Source organism: Vulpes lagopus, chromosome X (assembly GCF_018345385.1).
Source record: "Vulpes lagopus strain Blue_001 chromosome X, ASM1834538v1, whole genome shotgun sequence".
NCBI classification, from domain to species: domain Eukaryota; kingdom Metazoa; phylum Chordata; class Mammalia; order Carnivora; family Canidae; genus Vulpes; species Vulpes lagopus.
This window is the reverse complement of record NC_054848.1, coordinates 54,282,416-54,303,443: the sequence shown is the minus strand read 5'-3', so window position 1 is coordinate 54,303,443 and position 21,028 is coordinate 54,282,416. Positions and strand designations below refer to the sequence as shown.

General features: G+C 37.1%; 1 protein-coding gene across 2 annotated transcripts in view; it reads right to left on the bottom strand.

The window, feature by feature from the left end:
• The window catches only part of KIF4A (kinesin family member 4A), a 118,222-nt gene that overhangs the window by 92,158 nt on the left and 5,036 nt on the right, over positions 1 to 21,028 (bottom strand). For both annotated transcript variants that reach the window (XM_041742117.1, XM_041742118.1), the window contains exons 5-7: positions 19,516 to 19,608; positions 16,516 to 16,682; positions 16,191 to 16,285 (exon numbers count right to left, since the gene is read on the bottom strand). In XM_041742117.1, the coding sequence (XP_041598051.1) occupies positions 16,191 to 16,285; positions 16,516 to 16,682; positions 19,516 to 19,608 (355 nt within the window). The remainder of the gene's footprint in view (positions 1 to 16,190; positions 16,286 to 16,515; positions 16,683 to 19,515; positions 19,609 to 21,028) is intronic.

Here is a 21,028-nt window from a genome sequence, read left to right as displayed (position 1 = left end):
CCCCCACATCATACCATGTACAGAAAACAGTTCTAGGTGAACTAAAGACTTAAATGTGAAAGGCAAAACTGTGAAGCTTCTATTCGATAATCTAGAAGAAGATCTTCAAGACCTTGCAGTACTGAAGTATTTCTTAAACAGGACACAAAATAAAGGAATCACAAATGAAAAAGGAGTGAAAAGACAAGCCAGAGATGAGGGAGAAGATATTTGCAAAACAGGTGGGAGTGGGGAAGTTTGCAATAAATATAAATGAACAGTGAGTAGAACCTATAGTATATAAAAAAAATCCCTACTTTTTAAAATCAGTAACAGAAAGCCACAATAGAAAAGTGGGCAAAACTAGAACAGGTATTTTATAGAAAGGAAAATGTCTGTGGCCGGGTTGCCTGGGTGGCTGTTGGTTAAGCGCCTGCCTTTGGCTTGGGTCATGATCCCTGAGCCTTGGGATTGAGCCCCACATTGGGCTCCGTGCTCGCCAGGGAGTCTGCTTCTCTCTCTCCCTCTGCCCATCCCCACACCTGTCATGTTCTTTCTCTTCTCTCTCAAATAAATAAAATCTTAAAAAAAATAATAAAATGTATGTGGTCAAAAAATACAGAAAAAGGTGATCAACCTAGTCATTGAAGCAATAAAAATTAAAACCATTATGAGGAAGCCATACAGAAAGGACGAATACCTAACATTTGCTTCAGTGTGGATAGAACTAGAGGGTATTACACTGAGTGAAATAAGTCAATTGGAGAAGGACAATCATCATATGGTTTCACTCATATGCAGAATATAAGAAATAGTGAACGGGACTATAAGGGAAAGGAGGGGAAACTGAGTGGGGTTAAAATTAGAGAGGAAGACAAACCAGGAGAGACTCCTAACTCTGGTAAACAAAGAAAGGGTTGCAGAAGGGGAGGAAGGTGGGGGGATGGGGCGACTGGGTGACAGGCCCTAAGCAGGGCAGTTGATGGGATGAGCACTGGGTGTTATACTATATGTTGGCAAATTGAATTTAAATTAAAAAAGGAAAAAAAGAAAAGAAAAACTCTGAGTAAGACAAAGAAAAACAAAACATTATGAGGTTTATCAGTCCACACTCACTAGATTGGCAAAAATTTTACATTCTGACCAGTGTTGGGGAATGTGGAACTACAAGGTCTTTCATACCTTGGAACACTTTGTAAGACAGTTGGGTATGTACTCTATGACACAGTAGGTCTATTTCTCAGTATATACCCCAGAAAATCCCTTTCTAAAAGATCTTTTTTTTAAGATTTTATTACTCATGAGAGACACACAGAGAGAGGCAGAGACATAGACAAGAGGGAGAAGCAGGCTCTCTGGGGAGCCCCAGTGGAACTTGATCCCGGGACTCTGGGATCATGCCCTGAGCCCAAGGCAGGTGCTCAACCACTGAGCCACCCACGTGTCCCTTTAGATCTTATTTAAATTCAAGTTAGTTAACATATAGTGTATTATTAGTTTCAGGGGTAGAATTTAGTGATTCATCACTTGCATATAACACCCAGTGCTTGTTGGGGATTTACCCCAAAGATTCAGATGCAATGAAACGTCGGGACACCTGCACCCCGATGTTTCTAGCAGCAATGGCCACAATAGCCAAACTGTGGAAGGAGCCTCGGTGTCCATCAAAAGATGAATGGATAAAGAAGATGTGGTTTATGTATACAATGGAATATTACTCAGCAATTAGAAACGACAAATACCCCCCATTTGCTTCAACGTGGATGGAACTGGAGGGTATTATGCTGAGTGAAATAAGTCAATCGGAGAAGGACAAACAGTGTATGTTCTCATTCATTTGGGGAATATGAATAATAGTGAAAGGGAATATAAAGGAAGGGAAAAGAAATGTTGAGAAATATCAGGAAGGGAGACGGAACATAAAGACTCCTAAATCCGGGAAACAAACTAGGGGTGGTGGAAGGGGAGGAGGGCGGGTGTTGGAGGGGAATGGGTGACGGGCACTGAGGTGGACACTTGACGGGATGAGCACTGGGTGTTTTTCTGTATGTTGGTAAATTGAACACCAATAAAAATTAATTAAAAAAAAAAACACCCAGTGCTTATTACATCAAGTGCCCTCCTTGATGCCTATCACCCAGTTACCCCATCACCCCACCTACCTCCCCTCCAGGAACCCTCAGTCTATTTCCTATCGTTAAGAGTCTCTTATGATTTGCCTCCCTCTCTGTTTTTATCTTATGTTTCCTTCTCTTCCCCTATGTTCATCAGTTTTGTTTTTTACCCCAGAAAATTCTTATACATATGCATCAAAGTATAATAAACAAGAATGTTCATAAGGATATTGTTAATAATACCCCCAAACTGGAAACAAATGAACTCTCCATCAACAGAAGGAATAAATAGTGGTAGAGTCAATTATAATGGAATACTATTCTGAAATGGAAATAAAAGAATCACAACTATAAGCAAAAGAGATGAATCTCTTACACACAATGTTGAATGGAAGATATAAGACACAGATGATTCCATTTATATAAAGTTTAAAAATAGAACAGAACAGAACTATGCTCCTTAGATATTTATACCATGGTGGTACCACCATCAAGGAAAGCAAGGGAATTACCATCACAAAAGTCAGGAGTGGTTACCTCTAGAGGGAAGGGAGGAGGAGGTCATGACCGGAGAGGGGTATACACAGGCACTGGAAATCTTTTGGTTTTCAACCCACAGGGCACTTATATGATTGTATACTTTATAATTATTTATTAAACTATATATATGATTTATGCAATTTTCTGTATATATGCTGTATCTCATCAAAAAAATTAACTAAGAATGAATCATATGTGTTGCTAAGCAGTGTTAACTGTTCTGAGGCGTTTGGCTCTAAAGGGAAGGAGATAGGGTAGCAATTACAGGAGGATTCAGGATTGAAGGAATTTGGGTGCATATGTTCACCAAAATACATATACAAGAATATTCAAGGCAGCACTATTCATAACAGCCCCAACTGGAAAACACCCAAATGCTCATCCAACAGTAGAAAGGATAAATAAACTGTGGTATAGTCACCAAGAGAATATGCATAGTGATGAGAACGAATGAATTACAACTACATGCAATAATATGGATTAATCTCAGAAGCATAATGTTGAGTCAGGGTTACTAGATTTAGCAAAAGAAAAAAAAACAGGACATCCAGTTAAATTTGAATTTCAGATAAACGATGAATCACTTTGCATGGAACATACTTATATTAAAAATGATTCATCACCTATCTGAAATTCAAATTTAACTGGCCATCCTATATTTTCTCTGGCAACCTTACATTGAAAGAAACAAGTCAGATACAAAGGCTACTCTTTGGGGAAGATAGAGACTGGAAGTGTGCAAAAGTGGTACTTCTGGGATGCTTGTAATATTGTTTCTTAATCACCACTTGTTCATCAAACTGTGTAATTATGACCTGGGCATTTTTCTGTATGGTATTATACTTCAATTGAATAATCTATGTCATCCATCTGTAATTTATTTATAATCTATCTGGCAGTGATCTGAATAACTTTTATATCCAAAGTCACAACAAAAAATAGAGATAAACTTAACAAGAAATATACAGCACCCACAATGATTAAAGGGAGAGAAATAATTTGAATGGGTAATTTAATCCAGAATATAAAATGATCTATAAATATAAAAGTATGTTCAACTTCACTAATAACTATAGAAATGAAAATGAGATATAATTTTTCACTTATCAAATTGGTAATAATACTTAGAGAAGTTAGAAAACTTTAGAAAAATGAATAATCTCATGCCTTCATGGGAATTTGGTAGTATATTTTAAATTTTTAGATGGAGTTTGGGAAGATGGTAGGCCAAAGATATCCCAGAATCCCTTTTATTCCCAAGTCTGATCCATCTACTCTATTCTTCAACCAAGTAGGTGTGCTGTAATAAGCCAACAGAATGAAGTCACAGGATGGGTCTGAGACCTGATATTAAGGGATGATGCAGTTTTTCATCTCTGGAAGAGATGTGAACTCTGAGCCAAGGGCTTAGGGTTTGATGTAATAGAGCAAGAATACAAAGATGGGACATGGCTTCTGGTGAAGGCTTGGCCTGCAGGACTCTACGAATTCCTAGGGGACAGTTGATACTGTCTGTGTGAGTATGCCAGATTTCTCTGGATCTGAAAATGCTGAGAAGTAAGTGAAGAGTTGGGTTGGGTCCTCTCCACCTTGAGGTAAGGACAGCACCATGGAACAAGAGTACAGAGAGGCTTCCTCTTGATATCTCCCAAGGATGTGAGCAGCTTACTGACAACATGCCTGCTGTTATGGTGCTGGCTCATGAACAGAAACCACTGTGCCTTTTCCACTCATAGAGCTGCTAGGGCTTAAGACACTGGAGTCCCAATGAACAGACAAAAGAAAATAACAATCCACATAAGGGGACCGCGAGGCCAAAGAGAGGACAAGTGGAACACTTCGAATAGGCCTTTAATGAAACAGTTTCTGAAAGAAATAGACAACTTGAACTTAAAAAAGATCTCCCTAAGAGATTAAAGTACAGCACAAAAGACTTTTTGGAACTAAAACCATTTTGGAACATTAAAACCATTCCAACTAAAATCAGAAACTAGATCTTCTTGAAGAAAGCAATTTTACAAGCCCAGGGTATATCCTTTAACATCCTTCTCCTTGCTAATAAACAAAAAGGAAGAGAATTAATGATAGGAATAAATATTGGCAAGGAGATCATTTTCTTTTCACTGATACAATTTTATATTAAGAAAACCCAAGACTCCAGTTTTTTAAAAAAACTTTGAGCTATATGTATCAGGATGAATGAATCTCACAAACATAACATTGAGCAAAAATGAAAAAACACCAGTGAAAAAAGAACACATACATTATGAAACAACCTATGAAAACTTTAGAAACAAGCAAAAATACCAAAAATACCACTACATCTTGTTAAGGGATACAAGAATAAGGAAATGAATTGATAAGATACCCCAAGATCAGTGCTGAGCACTGAGTAATGTATAGGAATGTTGAACCACCATGTTGTACACATGAAACTAATATAACATTATATGTCAACTCTACTTCAGTAATAAAAACATTAATAGCTGCAAAAAATGTGTGTATATAATACATAAAATGCATATATATAATGCATAAATAAATAAATACAAGGAGAAATTAACAAATCCGTGGTTGTATTGTCACAAAATAACATATTAAGTAAATAACAAGAAAAGAACATGAATGATCTGAATATCTGAATAATATAATTTTTTTAAAGGAGAATGCTATGCAAAACCTTCAAACCAAAAATGGACAGGGGGAGCACACATAGAAAAAAAGTTATAGGGATCCCTGGGTGGCGCAGCGGTTTGGCGCCTGCCTTTGGCCCAGGGCACGATCCTGGAGACCCGGGATCTAATCCTACATCGGGCTCCCGGTGCATGGAGCCTGCTTCTCCCTCTGCCTATGTCTCTGTCTCTCTTTCTCTCTGTGACTATAATAAATAAATAAAGATTAAAAAAAAATTAGAAAAAAAGTTATAGGTCACTCTCTCATAGGAACATATATGTAAATGTCCTAAACTGAAAACTAGTACATGAAACTCAGCAACATACAGAAAATAATTTATCATGGTCATTAGGGGATGATTCAATGATAGAAAAGTTATTTTTATAATTCGCTCTAACAATAGGTTAGAAGAAGAAAAAATACAGGATCATTAATTGCCAATCAATGATAAAACTCAACAGTCATTTCTTATTTTAAAAATATGTACTTCTCGGGTGCCTGTGTGGCTCAGTGGTTTAGCATCTGCCTTCGACTCAGGTTGTGATCCCAGGGTCCTAGGACTGAGTCCTACATTGGGCTCCCCACAGGGAGTCTCCTTCTCCCTCTGCCTATGTTTCTGCCTCTCTCTCTGTGTCTCTCATAAATAAATAAATAAAATCTTTAAAAATAAAAATAGTACTTCTTAGCCAAGTATGAATAAAAAATCACTTCCTTAACTTGATAAAGGATATCCACCAGAACTGTAGTGATAATTAAAGGTGAAATACTAGCAACATTCTGGCTAGAGTAAAAACAGAAAAAAAAGAGAATGGCTACTCTCACTGATACTATTCAATCTTGTACTGAAAAAATAAGGTACAAATGTTAGGAAGAGGCCAAAGTGTCTACCTGAAAATAATATGAATATCCACCTAGAAAATCCAAGAAACACAACTGACTAATAATGAGAAACTAAGAAAGTGAGGTGCCTGGGTGGCTCAATCAGCTGAGCATCCAACTCTTGGTTTTGGCTCAGTTCATGATCTCAGAGTTGTGATATCAAGCCCTGCATTAGGCTCTGCAATCAGTAGGAAGTCTCTCCCTTTGCTCCTCCCCCACTTGCACTCTCTCTCTTTCTCAAATAAATAAATGAATTTTTAAAAAAGAAAATAAGAAAGCAACTCAGCAATGTGCTGAGATACAAAATTATGATTTAAATACTAATACTTTCTCTAGACAAGATTAGAAAATAAAATAGAAGGGTACCTGGTACCTCAGTCAGTTAAGCATCTGACTCCTGATTTCAGTTCAGGTCATGATCTCAGGGTTGTGAAATAGAGCCCTGTGTCAGGCTCTGTGCTGGGCATGGAGCCTGCCTAAGATTCTCTTTCCCCTTCCCTCTACCCCTCCCACCCTCACTTGTGCTTGAGCTCTCTCTCTCTCTCTTTAAAGGTTTTATTTATTTATTTGAGAGAGAGAGAGAAAGAGAGAGAGAGCACACAAGCAGAGGGAGAGGGAGAAGTAGGATTCCTGCTGAGCAGGCAGCCCGATGTGGGACTCAATCCAAGGATCCTGAGATCATGACCCAAGCCAAAGGCAGACACTTAACTGACTGAGCCACCCAGACACCCAAGCTCAATCTCTCTTAAAAAAAGAAAATAAATTTTTAAAAAAATAATAAAATAGAAAAAGATTCAAAATAGCAGTGCAAACTACAATATTACAGAATATGCCTACCAAGACAGGTGGTATAAGAATTATACTAAGAAACCAGCAAAAGTTTACTGAAAGACATAATAGAAGAATTGAATAAATACAGAGAGATCATGCTCCTGGATGGGTAGGCCCAATCCTCAAGTTAATCTATATATTACATTCAGAATTTATGAAATTTGTGAATTTTTCTTTTTTTTTTTTTAAATTTATTTATGATAGTCACAAAGAAAGAGAGAGAGAGAGAGAGAGACAGACAGAGGCAGAGGGAGAAGCAGGCTCCATGCACCGGGAGCCCGACGTGGGATTCAATCCCGGGTCTCCAGGATCGCGCCCTGGGCCAAAGGCAGGCGCCAAACCGCTGCGCCACCCAGGGATCCCGAAATTTGTGAATTTTTCATAGAACTTGACAACCTGATTCTAAAACTCATCTCACAGGCACCTGGGTGTCTCAGTGGTTGAGCATCTGCCTTTGGCTCAGGTCGTGATCCTGGGGGTCCTGGGATTGAGTCCTGCATCGGGCTCTTCCACAGGGAGCCTGCTTTTCCTTCTGCCTATGTCTCTGCCTGTCTCTTTGTCTCTCATGAGTAAATAAAATTTTTTATAAAATTAAAAAAATAATACTCATTTGGAAGAGAAAATAATCAAAATGGTTCTGATAAAAGTGAGGAGAAACTTGCCTTTCCAGAGATGAAAATATATTATAAGTTAGATCTATTAAAGGGTTTAATAATAAGCAAATACACTAATAGGGCAGAATAGAATCCAGAAATAGACCCACACACATATCATCAACTCAATACACCATGATACTAAGTCAAGTTAGTGGTTTAAGGGACTTCTTTTTAACAAATGGTGCTAGAACAACTGCATATCCATGTGGTGTCAGGGAAATGATCTTCAATCCCTATCTCACTTTATAACCAAAAACTAATTCAAGATACGTTACAGAACTATGAAAAAGTTAAAACTAAAGCTTTAAGCAGGAAACATAGGAGATTATCTTTATGACTTTGGGTAGGCAAAGATTTCTCAGACAAGACACCGAAAGCTCTAAGCATTAGAGGTTAGATATCTGGACTTCATAAAAATTAAAATTTCTGCTCATTAAAGACATTAAAAAGACAAGACATAGACTGTAAAAAAATATCTGTAACATACATTATGTGATACTTGAATCCAGAATATATAAAGAATTCCCACAACTCATCAATAAAAAGATGAATACCTCAATTTGTTAAAATGGGCAAAAGACTTGAATGGACACTTGAAAAAAGAAGATACATGAATAGATAGTAAGTACATGAAAAGAGGCTCAACATTGTCATCTTTGAAATGCAAATTAAAACCATGATGAGATCCCATTTGACACCCACTCTCATGTTTCCAAGACATCTTTTTTTTTATGAAGATGTGATAAACTGGGACTCTCCTATATTGCTGGCATATGAAATGATACAAATTATGTTAAAGAACTATTAAGCATTTTCTTATATAGTTAAGCATACATCTACCTCCTCCACTCCAACGTATTGACTCAAGAGGAATGAAAATACCTATTAACAAAAAGACCTATATATGAATGTTCAAGGTAGCCTTCTTCATAATAGTTAAAAACTGGAAATAACCCAAATTTCCATCTATAGGAGAATGGAAAAACAAACAGTCTTATAATCATATAATGGAATACTACTCAGTAACACAGAGCAAGAACATGGACAAATCTCAAAAAAAAAGAAACCACTCCTAACCACATTATGCTAAACAAAAGAAGCCAGGCACATAAAAATTATGTGATTCCATTAATATGAAGTCTAAGAATATGCAAAATTAATCTATGGTGACAGAAATTCAGAAAGAGAGTGGTTGCTTAAGGTAGAATGTGGGTAGGGTGGATTGACTGGAAAGGGATACAAGGGAACTTTGTGGGATAGATGGAAATGTTTCACGTCATGTTTTGGGTGATAGTTACACCTAAACTGGGTGATAAGTGCATATACAACTATCAAAATTCAACAAACTGAACATATAAAATACATGTGTTTTATTGTATATAAATTTTACCTCAAGAAAAGAAATAGGAACCTGCACTGTCGGTGGGAATGTGAAATGGTGCAGCCACTCTGGAAAACTGTGTGGAGGTTCCTCAAAGAGTTAAAAATAGATCTGCCCTAAGACCCAGCAATTGCACTGCTGGGGATTTACCCCAAAGATACAGATGCAATGAAACGCCAGGGCACCTGCACCCCGATGTTTCTAGCAACAATGTCCACAATAGCCCAACTGTGTAAGGAGCCTCGGTGTCCATCGAAAGATGAATGGATAAAGAAGATGTGGTTTATGTATACAATGGAATATTACTCGGCCATTAGAAACAACAAATACCCACCATTTACTTCGACGTGGATGGAACTGGAGGGTATTATGCTGAGTGAAATAAGTCAATCGGAGAAGGACAAACATTATATGGTCTCATTCATTTGGGGAATATAAATAATAGTGAAAGGGAATAAAGGGGAAAGGAGAAAAAATAAGTGGGAAATATCAGAAAGGGAGACAGAACATGGAAGACTCCTAACTCTGGGAAACGAACTAGGGGTGGTGGAAGGGGAGGAGGGCAGGGGGTGGGGGTGACTGGGTGGTGGGCACTGAGGTGGGCACTTGACGGGATGAGCACTGGGTGTTATTCTGTATGTTGGCAAATTGAACACCAATAAAAAATAAATTTATTATTAAAAAAAGAAAAGAAATAGGAAACTACACACACATAAAACATGAATGAAAAGATTACAAAGTTAAAAATAAGATTGAGAAAAACATATGTAATGTATATAACAAGGTATTAATATCTAGATTATATAAGCAACTTTTTAAAAATATTTTATTTATTTATTTATTTGACAGAGAGAGAGAGAGCGCACAAACAAGGGGAATGAATGGCAGAGGGAGAGGGAGAAGCAGGCTCCCCATTGAGCAGGGAGCCGGATGTGGGGCTTGATCCTAGGACCTTGGAATCATGACCTGAGCCGAAGGTAGAGGTTTAATTGATTGAGCCACCCAGGCACCCCTAGAATGTATAAACAACTTCTAAAGTCAACAAGAAAAATACAATCTGAAAGAAAAAAATAAGCAAAGGGTATGAACAGGCAATTCATAGAAATGGAAAAAGAAACTGCCCATAATGTGAAAAAACGCTCAATTTCACAAGTAATTGGGAAAAATAAAAAAATTTTTAAATAACATGCAGTGTCAAGATAGAAATAAAAAAGGTCAATAATATCTAATATTGTCAACAGTACAGGAAAACATTCTCATATAGAATAGGTGGCATACATACTGGGACAGACATTTTGGAGAACAATATTTAGCAGTACTTAAAATCTCAAATGTGTATGCCCTTCACCCTAGCAATTCCTCTTCCCAGTATATAATTTAGAGAATATTTTCAAGTATATATCATATACAAGGTTATTGACTGAGGCATCATTTTGCAATAGCTAGAAACTAGACAACCTAAATGTCATTCAATACAGGAATGGTTAAATAAACAAGGTAGATTTTACACACTGTGGAATCCTATATAGCAGTTATAAAAATGAGGCAGATTTATATAGTGGTATAAAAAAATTTCAAAGGTATGTTATTAAGAGACAAAAGGAAGTTGAAAAATACTATGTGCAGTATGATAGCATTTGTCTTTAAAAACAACAGGAAAATACCAAGTAAAATAAAACCAGGCAGGTGAAAGTGGTTACATGTAGATTAGGATTAGGAGGTTGGGGGTGAGGGGGGAGGATGGCTTATTTTCATCTGCATTGTTTGTGTTTTATACTAGGAATTTGTTCATATATTACCTGTGTAATTCAAAGGAAATAAATTATTTTAGCAGCATGAAAAATTTAAAGGCATATAACAAATACATTACTATATGTACATGCACGCTTATGTATAGAAAAATATCTGGTGATAATACACAACAAACTTCATAGCCATAGTTAAACAAGAGCCTGCTTGAAAACTTAAAAGGAAAATCTGGGCAACGTAGTATCCACAGGAGGCTTTAAAAAGCTCTGGTCTATTTCTGTGTGCATGCTCAGGAAAGACCTAAAAAGCCCTCTCTTCAACCCCTAGCTAATATTGAAGCCCTGTTCAAGAAGTGAAGACTAGAGCCTGAGCGTTAGAAACAAGCCCCAACACATAACACAGAGCCCTAGATGAAGGCTGGAAGAGTTAAAGTTTAAGGCATTTAAGGAAATCTGAGACAAATCATTAGCTAACCACTAAAGTAACTAAGTACACACTTCTGTGACTGCAGACTACTGGGAATTAAAGAATTAGTCCGAGAAAGTCACTAAACATAAAAAAACAACAAGTTGGATTTATTCTAGGAATGAGATTGGTTTAACATCCAAAATCAATTAATGCCATAAACCATATCAACAGAATAATGAACAAAAATAATGTGATCATTTTCAATACATGATGAAAAATCATTTGACAAACTCATGATAAAAACACTCAACAGAGTTAGGAGTCTTTATGTTCGGTCTCCGTTTCTGATATTTCCTACCTAGAAACGAACTAGGGGTGGTGGAAGGGGAGGAGGGTGGGGGGTGGGGGTGAATGGGTGACGGGCACTGAGGGGGGCACTTGACGGGATGAGCACTGGGTGTTATTCTGTATCTTGGCAAATTGAACACCAATAAAAAATAAATTTATTATTTAAAAAAATTTAAATTTATTATTTAAATTTATTATTTATAAAAATAAAAATAATAAAAAAAAACACTCAACAAACTAGGTATAGACAGAAATTCCTCATCCTGGTAGGGGCATCTATGAAAAACACACAGCTAACATCATACTTAACAGTAAAAGACTGGAGATGCCTAGGTGGCTGAGTGGTTGAGCACCTACGTTTGGCTCAGGGCATGATCCCGGAGCCCTGGAGTCAAGTCCTGCATCAGGTTTCCCGCGGGGAGCCTGCTTCTCCCTCTGCCTATCTCTGCCTCCCTGTGTGTCTCTCATGAATAAATAAATACAATCTTTAAAAAAAAACAGTAAAAGACTGAATGCTTTTCCCCTAAAATCAGGAACAAGACAATATCCATTCTCACCATTTCTATTCAACATTGTCCTGGAGGTTCTAGCCAGGACAATTAAGCAAGAAAAGGAAATAAAGGCATCCAGACCAGCAAAAACTATCTCTGTTACAGATGACATGAACTTGTATATAGAAATCCTAAAGACACTTGATGGGATGAGCACTGGGTGTTATGCTAGATGTTGGCAAATCGAACTCCAATAAAAAAATATACAAAAAAATCCTAAAGAATCCATTAAAAACCTATCAGAACAAACAAACAAGTTCAGCAAGGTTGCAGACACAAGTCACTATACAAAGCTCAATAAACAGGGGCAGCCCAGGTGGCTCAGTGGTTTAGCGCCGCCTTCAGCCCAGGGCCTGATCATGGAGACCTGGAATAGAGTCCCATGTCGGGCTCCCTGCATGGAGCCTGCTTCTCCCTCTGCCTGTGTCTCTGGCTCTCCCTCACTCTCCCTCTCTCTCTCCCTCTCTCTCTCTCTCTCTCTCTCTCTGTGTGTGTGTGTGTGTGTGTGTGTCTCTCATGAATAAATAAAAATCTTTTAAAAAACAAAGCTCAATGAACAATTTGAAGATGAGTTTAAGAAAACAATTCCATTTACTACAGCATTGAAAAGAATAAAATATTTAGGAATAAATTTAACAAAAGAAATGTACAACTTAAACAGTGAAAATTTTTAAACTTATTTAAGAAGGTCCAAATAAATGGAAAAACACTTGATTTTTGTGAATTTAAGACTTAATATTAAGATGGCAATACTTTCTAAATTGATCTACAGATTCAACACAATCCCTATGAAAATCCCAGCTGGCTTCTTTGCAGAAAATGACAAGTTGATCCTAACATTCATATGGAAATGCAAGGGACCCAGAATAGCCAAAACAATCTTGAAAAAGAACAAAGTTGAAGCACTCACACTTCCTGATTTCAAAACTTGTTACAAAGCTACAGTAATCAAGACAGTGTAGTAATCAAGACTGGTGTAAGGATAGACATACAGATAAATGGAATAGAATTGAGAGTTCAATTGCTTCTTGACAAAGATGCCAAGACAATTCAGTAGAAAGAATAGTCTTTTCAATAAATGATGTGGGGATAACTAATGATCTACATGCAAAAGACTGAACTTTGGACTCCCACTTCATACCATATACAAAAATTAACTTAAAATGGATCAAAGACATGTAAAACCATAAAGCTCTTAAAAGAAAACAGAAGCACACATCTTTGTGACCTTGGATTAGGCATTTTCTATAGATATGACACCAAAAATATAAACAGCAAGAGAAAAAATAGATGAGTGGACTTCATCAAAATTTTTTAAATAATGTGCTTCAAAGGATAACATCAATAAGTGAAAACACAACCCAAAGAACGGGAGGAAACATTCGCAAAGAATATACCTGATAAGGGGTTAGTATCCAGAATGTATAAAGGACACACATAACCCACCCATAAAAAGATAAATAACCCAATTAAAAAAGGGGCAAAAAATCTGACTGAACATTTTTCTAAAAAGATATATAAATTGCTGATAAACACATGAAACAATGTTCAACGTCATTAGCCATTGGGGAAATGCAAACCAAAACCACAATGAGGTATCACTTCACACCCACTAGGATGGCTACAATTAAAGACATAATAAAAGTAAGAATATGGAAAAATTAGAATCCTAATTTTAAAATTAGAATTCTAAAAATAACAAGCAAAACAAAAGACCACATATTGTATGACTAGATGTACATGAAATGTCCAGATTAGGCAAATCTGTAGGGACAGAAAGAGCATGAGTCATAGATAGGTGGGGTGAGGGGTGTGGAGGTGGGGGGAGGAAGCTGGGGGAAAATAGAGAATGACTGCTAATGCATGTGGGTTTTCTTTTTGGGTGACAAAAATGTTCTAAAATCTACCATGGTGGGGACGCCTGGGTGGCTCAGTGGTTGAGCGTCTGCCTTCAGCTCAGGGCATGATCCTGGAGTCCCAGGATGGAGTTCCTCATCGGGCTCCCTGCACGGAGCCTGCTTCTCTCTCTGACTGTGTCTCTGCCTCTCTCTGTGTGTGTCTCTCATGAATAAAGAAAATAAAATCTTTTTAAAAAAATAAAATATACTATGGTGATGGTTACACAACTTTGTGAATATACTAAAAATGACTGACTTGTATAGTTTAAAAGGGTGAATTTTATGGTATATTAATTACATTTTAAATTTCTTTAAAAAAGGAAATTTTAAAGTTACCATATTACCCAGCCAGAGATCACACACTTAGGTGTATACCTAAAGGGAAACTAAAACTTGTCTACACAAAAACTTACACGCAAGTGCTCACAAAGCAATATTCAAAATAGCTAAATTGGATACAACTGAGGAATAGACAAGCAACATGTATATCCACACAATGGAATATGATTCAGCAGTCAAAGGGAATAAAATATTGATATACACTACAACGTAGAGGATCCCTGAAAACTTTATGTTAAGTGAAACAAGGCAGTCACAAAAGACCACATATTGTACGACTATATTTATCTGAAATACAGGTTATGGTTGCCTAGGGCTAGAGAAGGGGCTGGGAGTAGGGAGCAACTGCTAATTGGTATGGAGTTTCTTTTTGAGGGTGATAAGCATGTTCTACAATTAGATCGTGGTGATGGTTGCACAGCTCTGTGAATATCCTAAAATCTGCTGAAGTGTTCAGTTGAAATGGGTAAATTTTATGGTATGTGAATTATATCTCAATAAAGCTGTTTAAAAACCTCAAACTGTAAACATAAAAAAAGAGTTCCAAGAATCTTTAATAGTATTAGAATAGTAATAGAATCTAAAATAGTATTAAGAAGGCTAAATGTCACAGTGCAAACATAAAACAAAAAAGGCACTTTCCAATACATTCAGAACAAAAAGGTGAATGAGGAAGAAATAGGTCTTTGCCCTGTGCCAGCAATGTAATAATGATACGTGACAGAGATAAAAATTCCTCAATTACTATTTTTGCTCCTGCATTCTCATCTCAATGCCTCAGAGGGAACCACAGCCCAATATGAGTGAACAAGTAGTAAGTGAGAACTCAACTACTTTAACAGTTCAAAAAATCTGATGAATTATAGCCAAGGAAATGGAGATTAATTTCAAATGAGAATGCTGAAGCTATGTCAATGATCACTGAGGAATCACAAAGAAAGATGTTCCAGAAGACTGGGCAGATAGAATTTCAATTTTCAAAAAAGGAAAAAAAAAAGTTAATTCTATAAATTACAGCCTGGCAATTTTGATGTGAGTCTTCTAGATGATGATGATGATGATGATGATGATGATGATGATGATTATTCTAGATGATTATAGGGATGACTTGCAGGGACCTAGAAATGGAAGAATTAGCACTAGAAGCCAGTTTTAATTCACTAAGAAGTCAATTTAAGCTAATCCTTATTTCTTTTTTGTAATGTTACTAAATTGGTAGCTAATAGAAATATGGCAGACTTAGTATATCTGAATATTTGACAAAATCTTTTAAGAGATTCTTAAGCACAAAATCAAGAAATAGAGACTGGTTGTTAATTTTTGTTAGATTAATAATCACTTGAAAGATCATTCCCAAAGCATGCAGATTACCAGGCCACTATCATGCTAGACTAAGGTCTCTAACAGCATAAACCATGGGGTTCTTCTAGCCTTAGGAGCTTCATCATTTATATCCAACGACTTAAATAAAGATATGGAAACCATGCTGATGAAGTTTATAAGTGATAATATCTGAAAAAGATAGTGAATACTTCAGATGACAGAATCAGGATACTGATTTTAATCATAAGTAGTTGGGGGTAAAACCAAACAAAACCAAACAAAAACTAAAACTTGCCTGGACCAGATGAAACCAAACCAAGGGCCAGATCCAAATCTCACACCTAAATTAGAAAGTGAGTGCAAGGGAAAGAAACAGTTTTTCACTATTTCTGATATCAGCCTCAAACTTGAATTGTAGCTACTGTTAGAAAATGACCTGAAATATTTCAGTCAAGACACCAATGATACAATGGGAGTACTAGGAAGTTTTCATCTACAGCTGTGGCCTTAATTTCTCTTACCCTCTTTCAGACGATCCCCTTCAGCCTTGGTTTTCTTCTGTCTTTCTGATCCAGCAAGGTCCACAAGATGCAGCTTGGAGCGAAAGCTGCTATTCCTGTGATGACAAGAAGACCCGAATGAGAATGGTATGTGAACGTGAGCGTAGCAGAGTGTCAGAGTCAGTCTGCTGGTTCTAGTTTTCTTTCAAGTCAGTCAAAAATGGCTCTACTGGTTACCAGTGCTCAGAGTACTAATGGCTGATGATTTGTCAAATGCACTGAAGGAGCAACTTAATATTAACTAACATTAAAAATCTTGACTCTTTAAACTGTAGGTGCAACTTACTTGTCACTTTTCTTTCTTTGCTCTATGGAGATTGTAAAGATGGCATGAGATCGGGATGACTGGGAGTTCATAGCTGTGGATGCAACGGTCCTACAGTTGTTGCCCTGCTCCAAACAGGAAACAGTATCCAGAGCAACTACAACAGTCTTCTCAGTGAGTCCAACAATCTAATTCAGAGAAAGAAAAAAAATGCCCTTATGATTCCACTTTAAATACTTCATCAAAGATAAAAGGATTGGTAGGTTAAAAAATAATGCTTTGATACTCCAGCAGAACCTCAATAAATAGAACAGTTGTGATAATGAGGACTGTTTTAACTAGCAACATTGTGATCACTGCAAACCACAGTCTCTAATCTCCCCTAGGGACCTCTAAAGCAAGGGTACCAGGCAATACTGGAGCTAGAAGAGATCTCTAGATTTTAGGATAGAGCAGTGGATAGATGCCTTCCAGGGAGCCTCCAAGTGAAGGTAAGTTTTGGCCCTAAGAACAGTAAAGGCAACACAAATACTTATGGTATTTCTCTTGGCTACTTTCTCCATGTGACCCTATGCTCCACCCATACCTATGATTTGTTTTATACTTCATCTTCACCAAGGGAAATAGCAAGAAAACAGGGTCCTAGGCTTAGTATTATATCTCCGAGAGAATTTGTACATGTTAAAAATCTCTTGGAGCCTCTGGAGATTGAACCAGATGATTATGAAGCCCCTTTGAGCCCAAATATGCTCCTATTTTATTAGTCCATAGCTTCCAGATCTACATCTGTGGCCCTAATTTCTAGTCCTTCTAGAGGACTGCTACTTACACTTTGAAAACAGTGAATTATAAACCAAACTCATCTTCCTTCCCACCAGCACTGATTCTTTCTACGACTTCATTTCTATGAATATTTCTATTCTCAGAACCTCACATTCACCTTCAATTCCTCTCCTCCCATTTCTCCATATTTCACCTATCACCAACTCCTAGCCATTTTTCTTTTGAATCCATTGCTTCCTTTTCCTTTCTACATCTACTTGCCTTGTCCAGGCCAATCTTACTTCATGCCTGAAGAATAAGGTAAAGTTTCTCCAACTGGCCTTCCTCAATCTAGTCTGTCTCCTTTTCAATCCATTTCTGTTTAGTCTCCCTAAAATCATGCCTCCGAAATTTCTAAGTTCTGTGCTAGATAATGAGGATCAGAGGAGATTTTAAGATGCTCTCCTAACCTCTAGGAGCTAACATAGTTGGAGAGATACACACATAAGATAAAAACTTGGTAAAAGGAGCCAGAGCAATCTCACTTATATATGATTCACAGGAATGGAACACATGAAGCTTTAGCCTGGCTTCATAATCTGGTTCTAACACATCCATTACTTCTCAAACCAGAGTCTCTAATCCAGACAGACTGGTCTAGTCCTACTACCCCCAAGGAGTCTGTTTTCTGCTTAAGCCACTCCTTACTATAAGAATACCCTTACATCTTTTATCTCTGCTTATATTCCATCTATCTCATCTGAAGAATGCTGACAAACTTGTCTTTATCCATCTCAATTTACATCAGTTATGCACACTTCTTTGTATTGAAAATTGTACCTCAAATAATGCTTGGGATTTAATTCCTGCCTTGGCATGAGGCATAAAAAAGATCTTGGAACTGGGTCAAGACCTGGTTAAGTACCAACATTCTTTCTGGTGACAGGATGCCTTTTGCCCAGGTTTCTTATCCCCACTATCCAAATTGTCTTCCCATATTCTAAGTTTAATGGGCTTTTATTTATTTTTAAAGATTTTATTTATTCATTTGAGACAGAGATATATCAAGAGAGAGAACATGAGTAGGGGGAGGGGCATAGGGAGATGGAGAAGCAGACTCCCCACTGAGCAGGGAGCCCAATGAGGAACTGGATCCCAGGACCCTGAGATCATGATCTGAGCTGAAGGCAGACACTTAACCATTTGAGCTACCCAGGCTCCCCTATCGGGCTTTTAAAATAGGTATGATCCTTCAAGCCTTGCTTTAATGCATGGCTAATGACTTTATTTATTTATTTATTTATTTATTTATTTGGGGGGGGGGTAATGACTTTAAAATCCAAAAAGGAAAAAACTCAGAAGCCCGCCTGCTCCTCATGCACCTATACTCTAAACCTCCAACTTTCCATGAGGGGAAGAGAAGAATGGGAAGAAGATGGGTAAGACACTATTTTACTAAGATTTCCCAAGTATATAAAACCTATTCTCATCTACTTTCAGCCTTGGATTCCCCCTCTGAATACTCAAGCTGGAGCTAGACTCAAGCTCTGCCTATTTTCAATACTGGCTTCTAGATTTGGTCCACTCCCATATACAAAACTCCCAACCTTGACTCAAATTTTCTGTTCAGCTATAGCTCCTCATCCTGCATCTAAACCATATGACAGAAGCCTCTCTGTCATATGACATATGTCTAAGTGATCTCTTCTTCTTATGGTACTTATGGATTGTAAATGTTTTACATTATTTTTCCTTTTTAAGTATCATTCTATAGTCTACTATAATGTCTGTTATATAGTGCTGTCCCAACAGAATTTCCTATGACCATGGATATGATCTATGTCTGTGCTGTTCTATAGTAGCCACAGCCAAATGTAGCTACTGAGCACTGGATATGTGGCTGGTGGGACCAAGGGACTGAATTTTAAATTACATTATATTTTAGCTCACTTAAATTTAAATAGTCATTTGTGGCTAGTGGCTATTATACTGAATAGCCCAGGACTAGAACTCTGTAAATAACTAATAAAATATTTAATTGATATTACCATTCCTTCAACAGGTAACAGGAAGACAATATAACTTCCTTCCCCACATGAGCTCCCATCTAGGATTTCTAGAGTAACAAAGGAAATTAGGATCATACAAAATCTGAGAGACTGAGATGTCAATAGTCATTTAAAACCACAGTTGCAAATAAAAGGGATGTGAACTTTAGCGTGGTCAACATTTTTCAGTAACAATAAATGACAAACACACCTTTATGCCTTCTTTAGGATCCTCTCGTATATTTATTTGAGAGGCTTTCTCACGAGATGGGCATAGAAGATCCAAGATTTCTTCGTTGTAAATCTGGTATTGTTAAAAATAAAGTGGTAAAAACAAGATGTTAACAGCGGTAATCTTGGAGTGATGGATTATAGGTGATTTTTAAAATTATTTGTGACTTTCTGTATTAAAAAATTTATAACATTTTTATAATTAAGGGCTTTAAATCTTACATGTAACCATTTGATACTTACAAGAATGAATTCACATATTCATTGTAACAAAATTGAGACTGCTCTCTTAAGACAGTTTCTTGGGAATAGCAGACACAATTAAAAATGACAAGGGTGCCCAAATTCAGTTCTTTGATGGTGCCATAACAGCATCACCTTCCCTAATTTTGTTACAATGTTTAAGTAACAGGTCCTTAGTGGAGGGTAGAAACGAGAAGCAAATGGGAAAAATGGCAACCAATACTTCAACAATCAAAACTTTAAGTATTTAGAACAGAGTTTAGCACATAGTAAGCACCATATTTGTTTGCTATTATTGCCATTGCTGCAATTTAACATACCAGGTTCTTTTTTTTTTTTTAAAGGATTTTATTTATTTATCCATGAGAGACATAGAGAAAGAGGGAGGCAGAGACACAGGCAGAGGGAGAAACAGGCTCCATGCAAGGAGTCTGACGTGGGACTCGATCCCGGGTCTCCAGGATCATACCCTGGGCCGAAGGTGGTGCTAAATCGCTGAGCTACCCGGGCTGCCCAACATACCAGGTTCTTAAGTAATTTTTACATTTGATTACCTGACCACAACTGGGTTAATTAAGAGACTCAAGAAGGCTAATCTTAATGACATTTAAAACTCCCTGTCTTTCAACTCTACACCTCTGATACCTACTAATGTATTAAGATTCAACTCCAGGATGAACTATTCACATACACTATAAAATTGCATGCTTACGTTATCTAAGTTTAATCATTGCTCATTGAAGGTATCACTGCTATGGAACCAAGCAGCTAGTTTCCCAAAAACCATAAATTTCCTGAACAATGTGTTTTTGAGGTCACGAGGTTAGATATAACTGGCCAATCTAGTTGTATAGTGATATTCACTAGAATGAAAACCCCACAAGGGTAAGGATTTTCATGTTTTGTTCACAGATATATCTGAAGTACATAGAACAGGCCCTATAACACAGTAGGTATCCAAAAACATCTGTTGAATAAGTACATTCTATTTCCACACAGCTTATTTTTTAATAAAAGAATTTTTAATAAAAAATGTGTTTTTAATAAACACATCCATTTTTTATAACATTCTTCCTGAAGTAGGAGCATTATCACTTAGGCCTCAAAACAGTAAAGGAAAATCAAATATTTTTCTGCAGACTCTACAGGGAATCAGCAGCAGAAGCCAAATTGGAATTAAAGAATTCTTATCATCTTTTTAAGTGGCAATGCCAACTCCTCTAACAATCAAATTAAACAGACTATTCTGA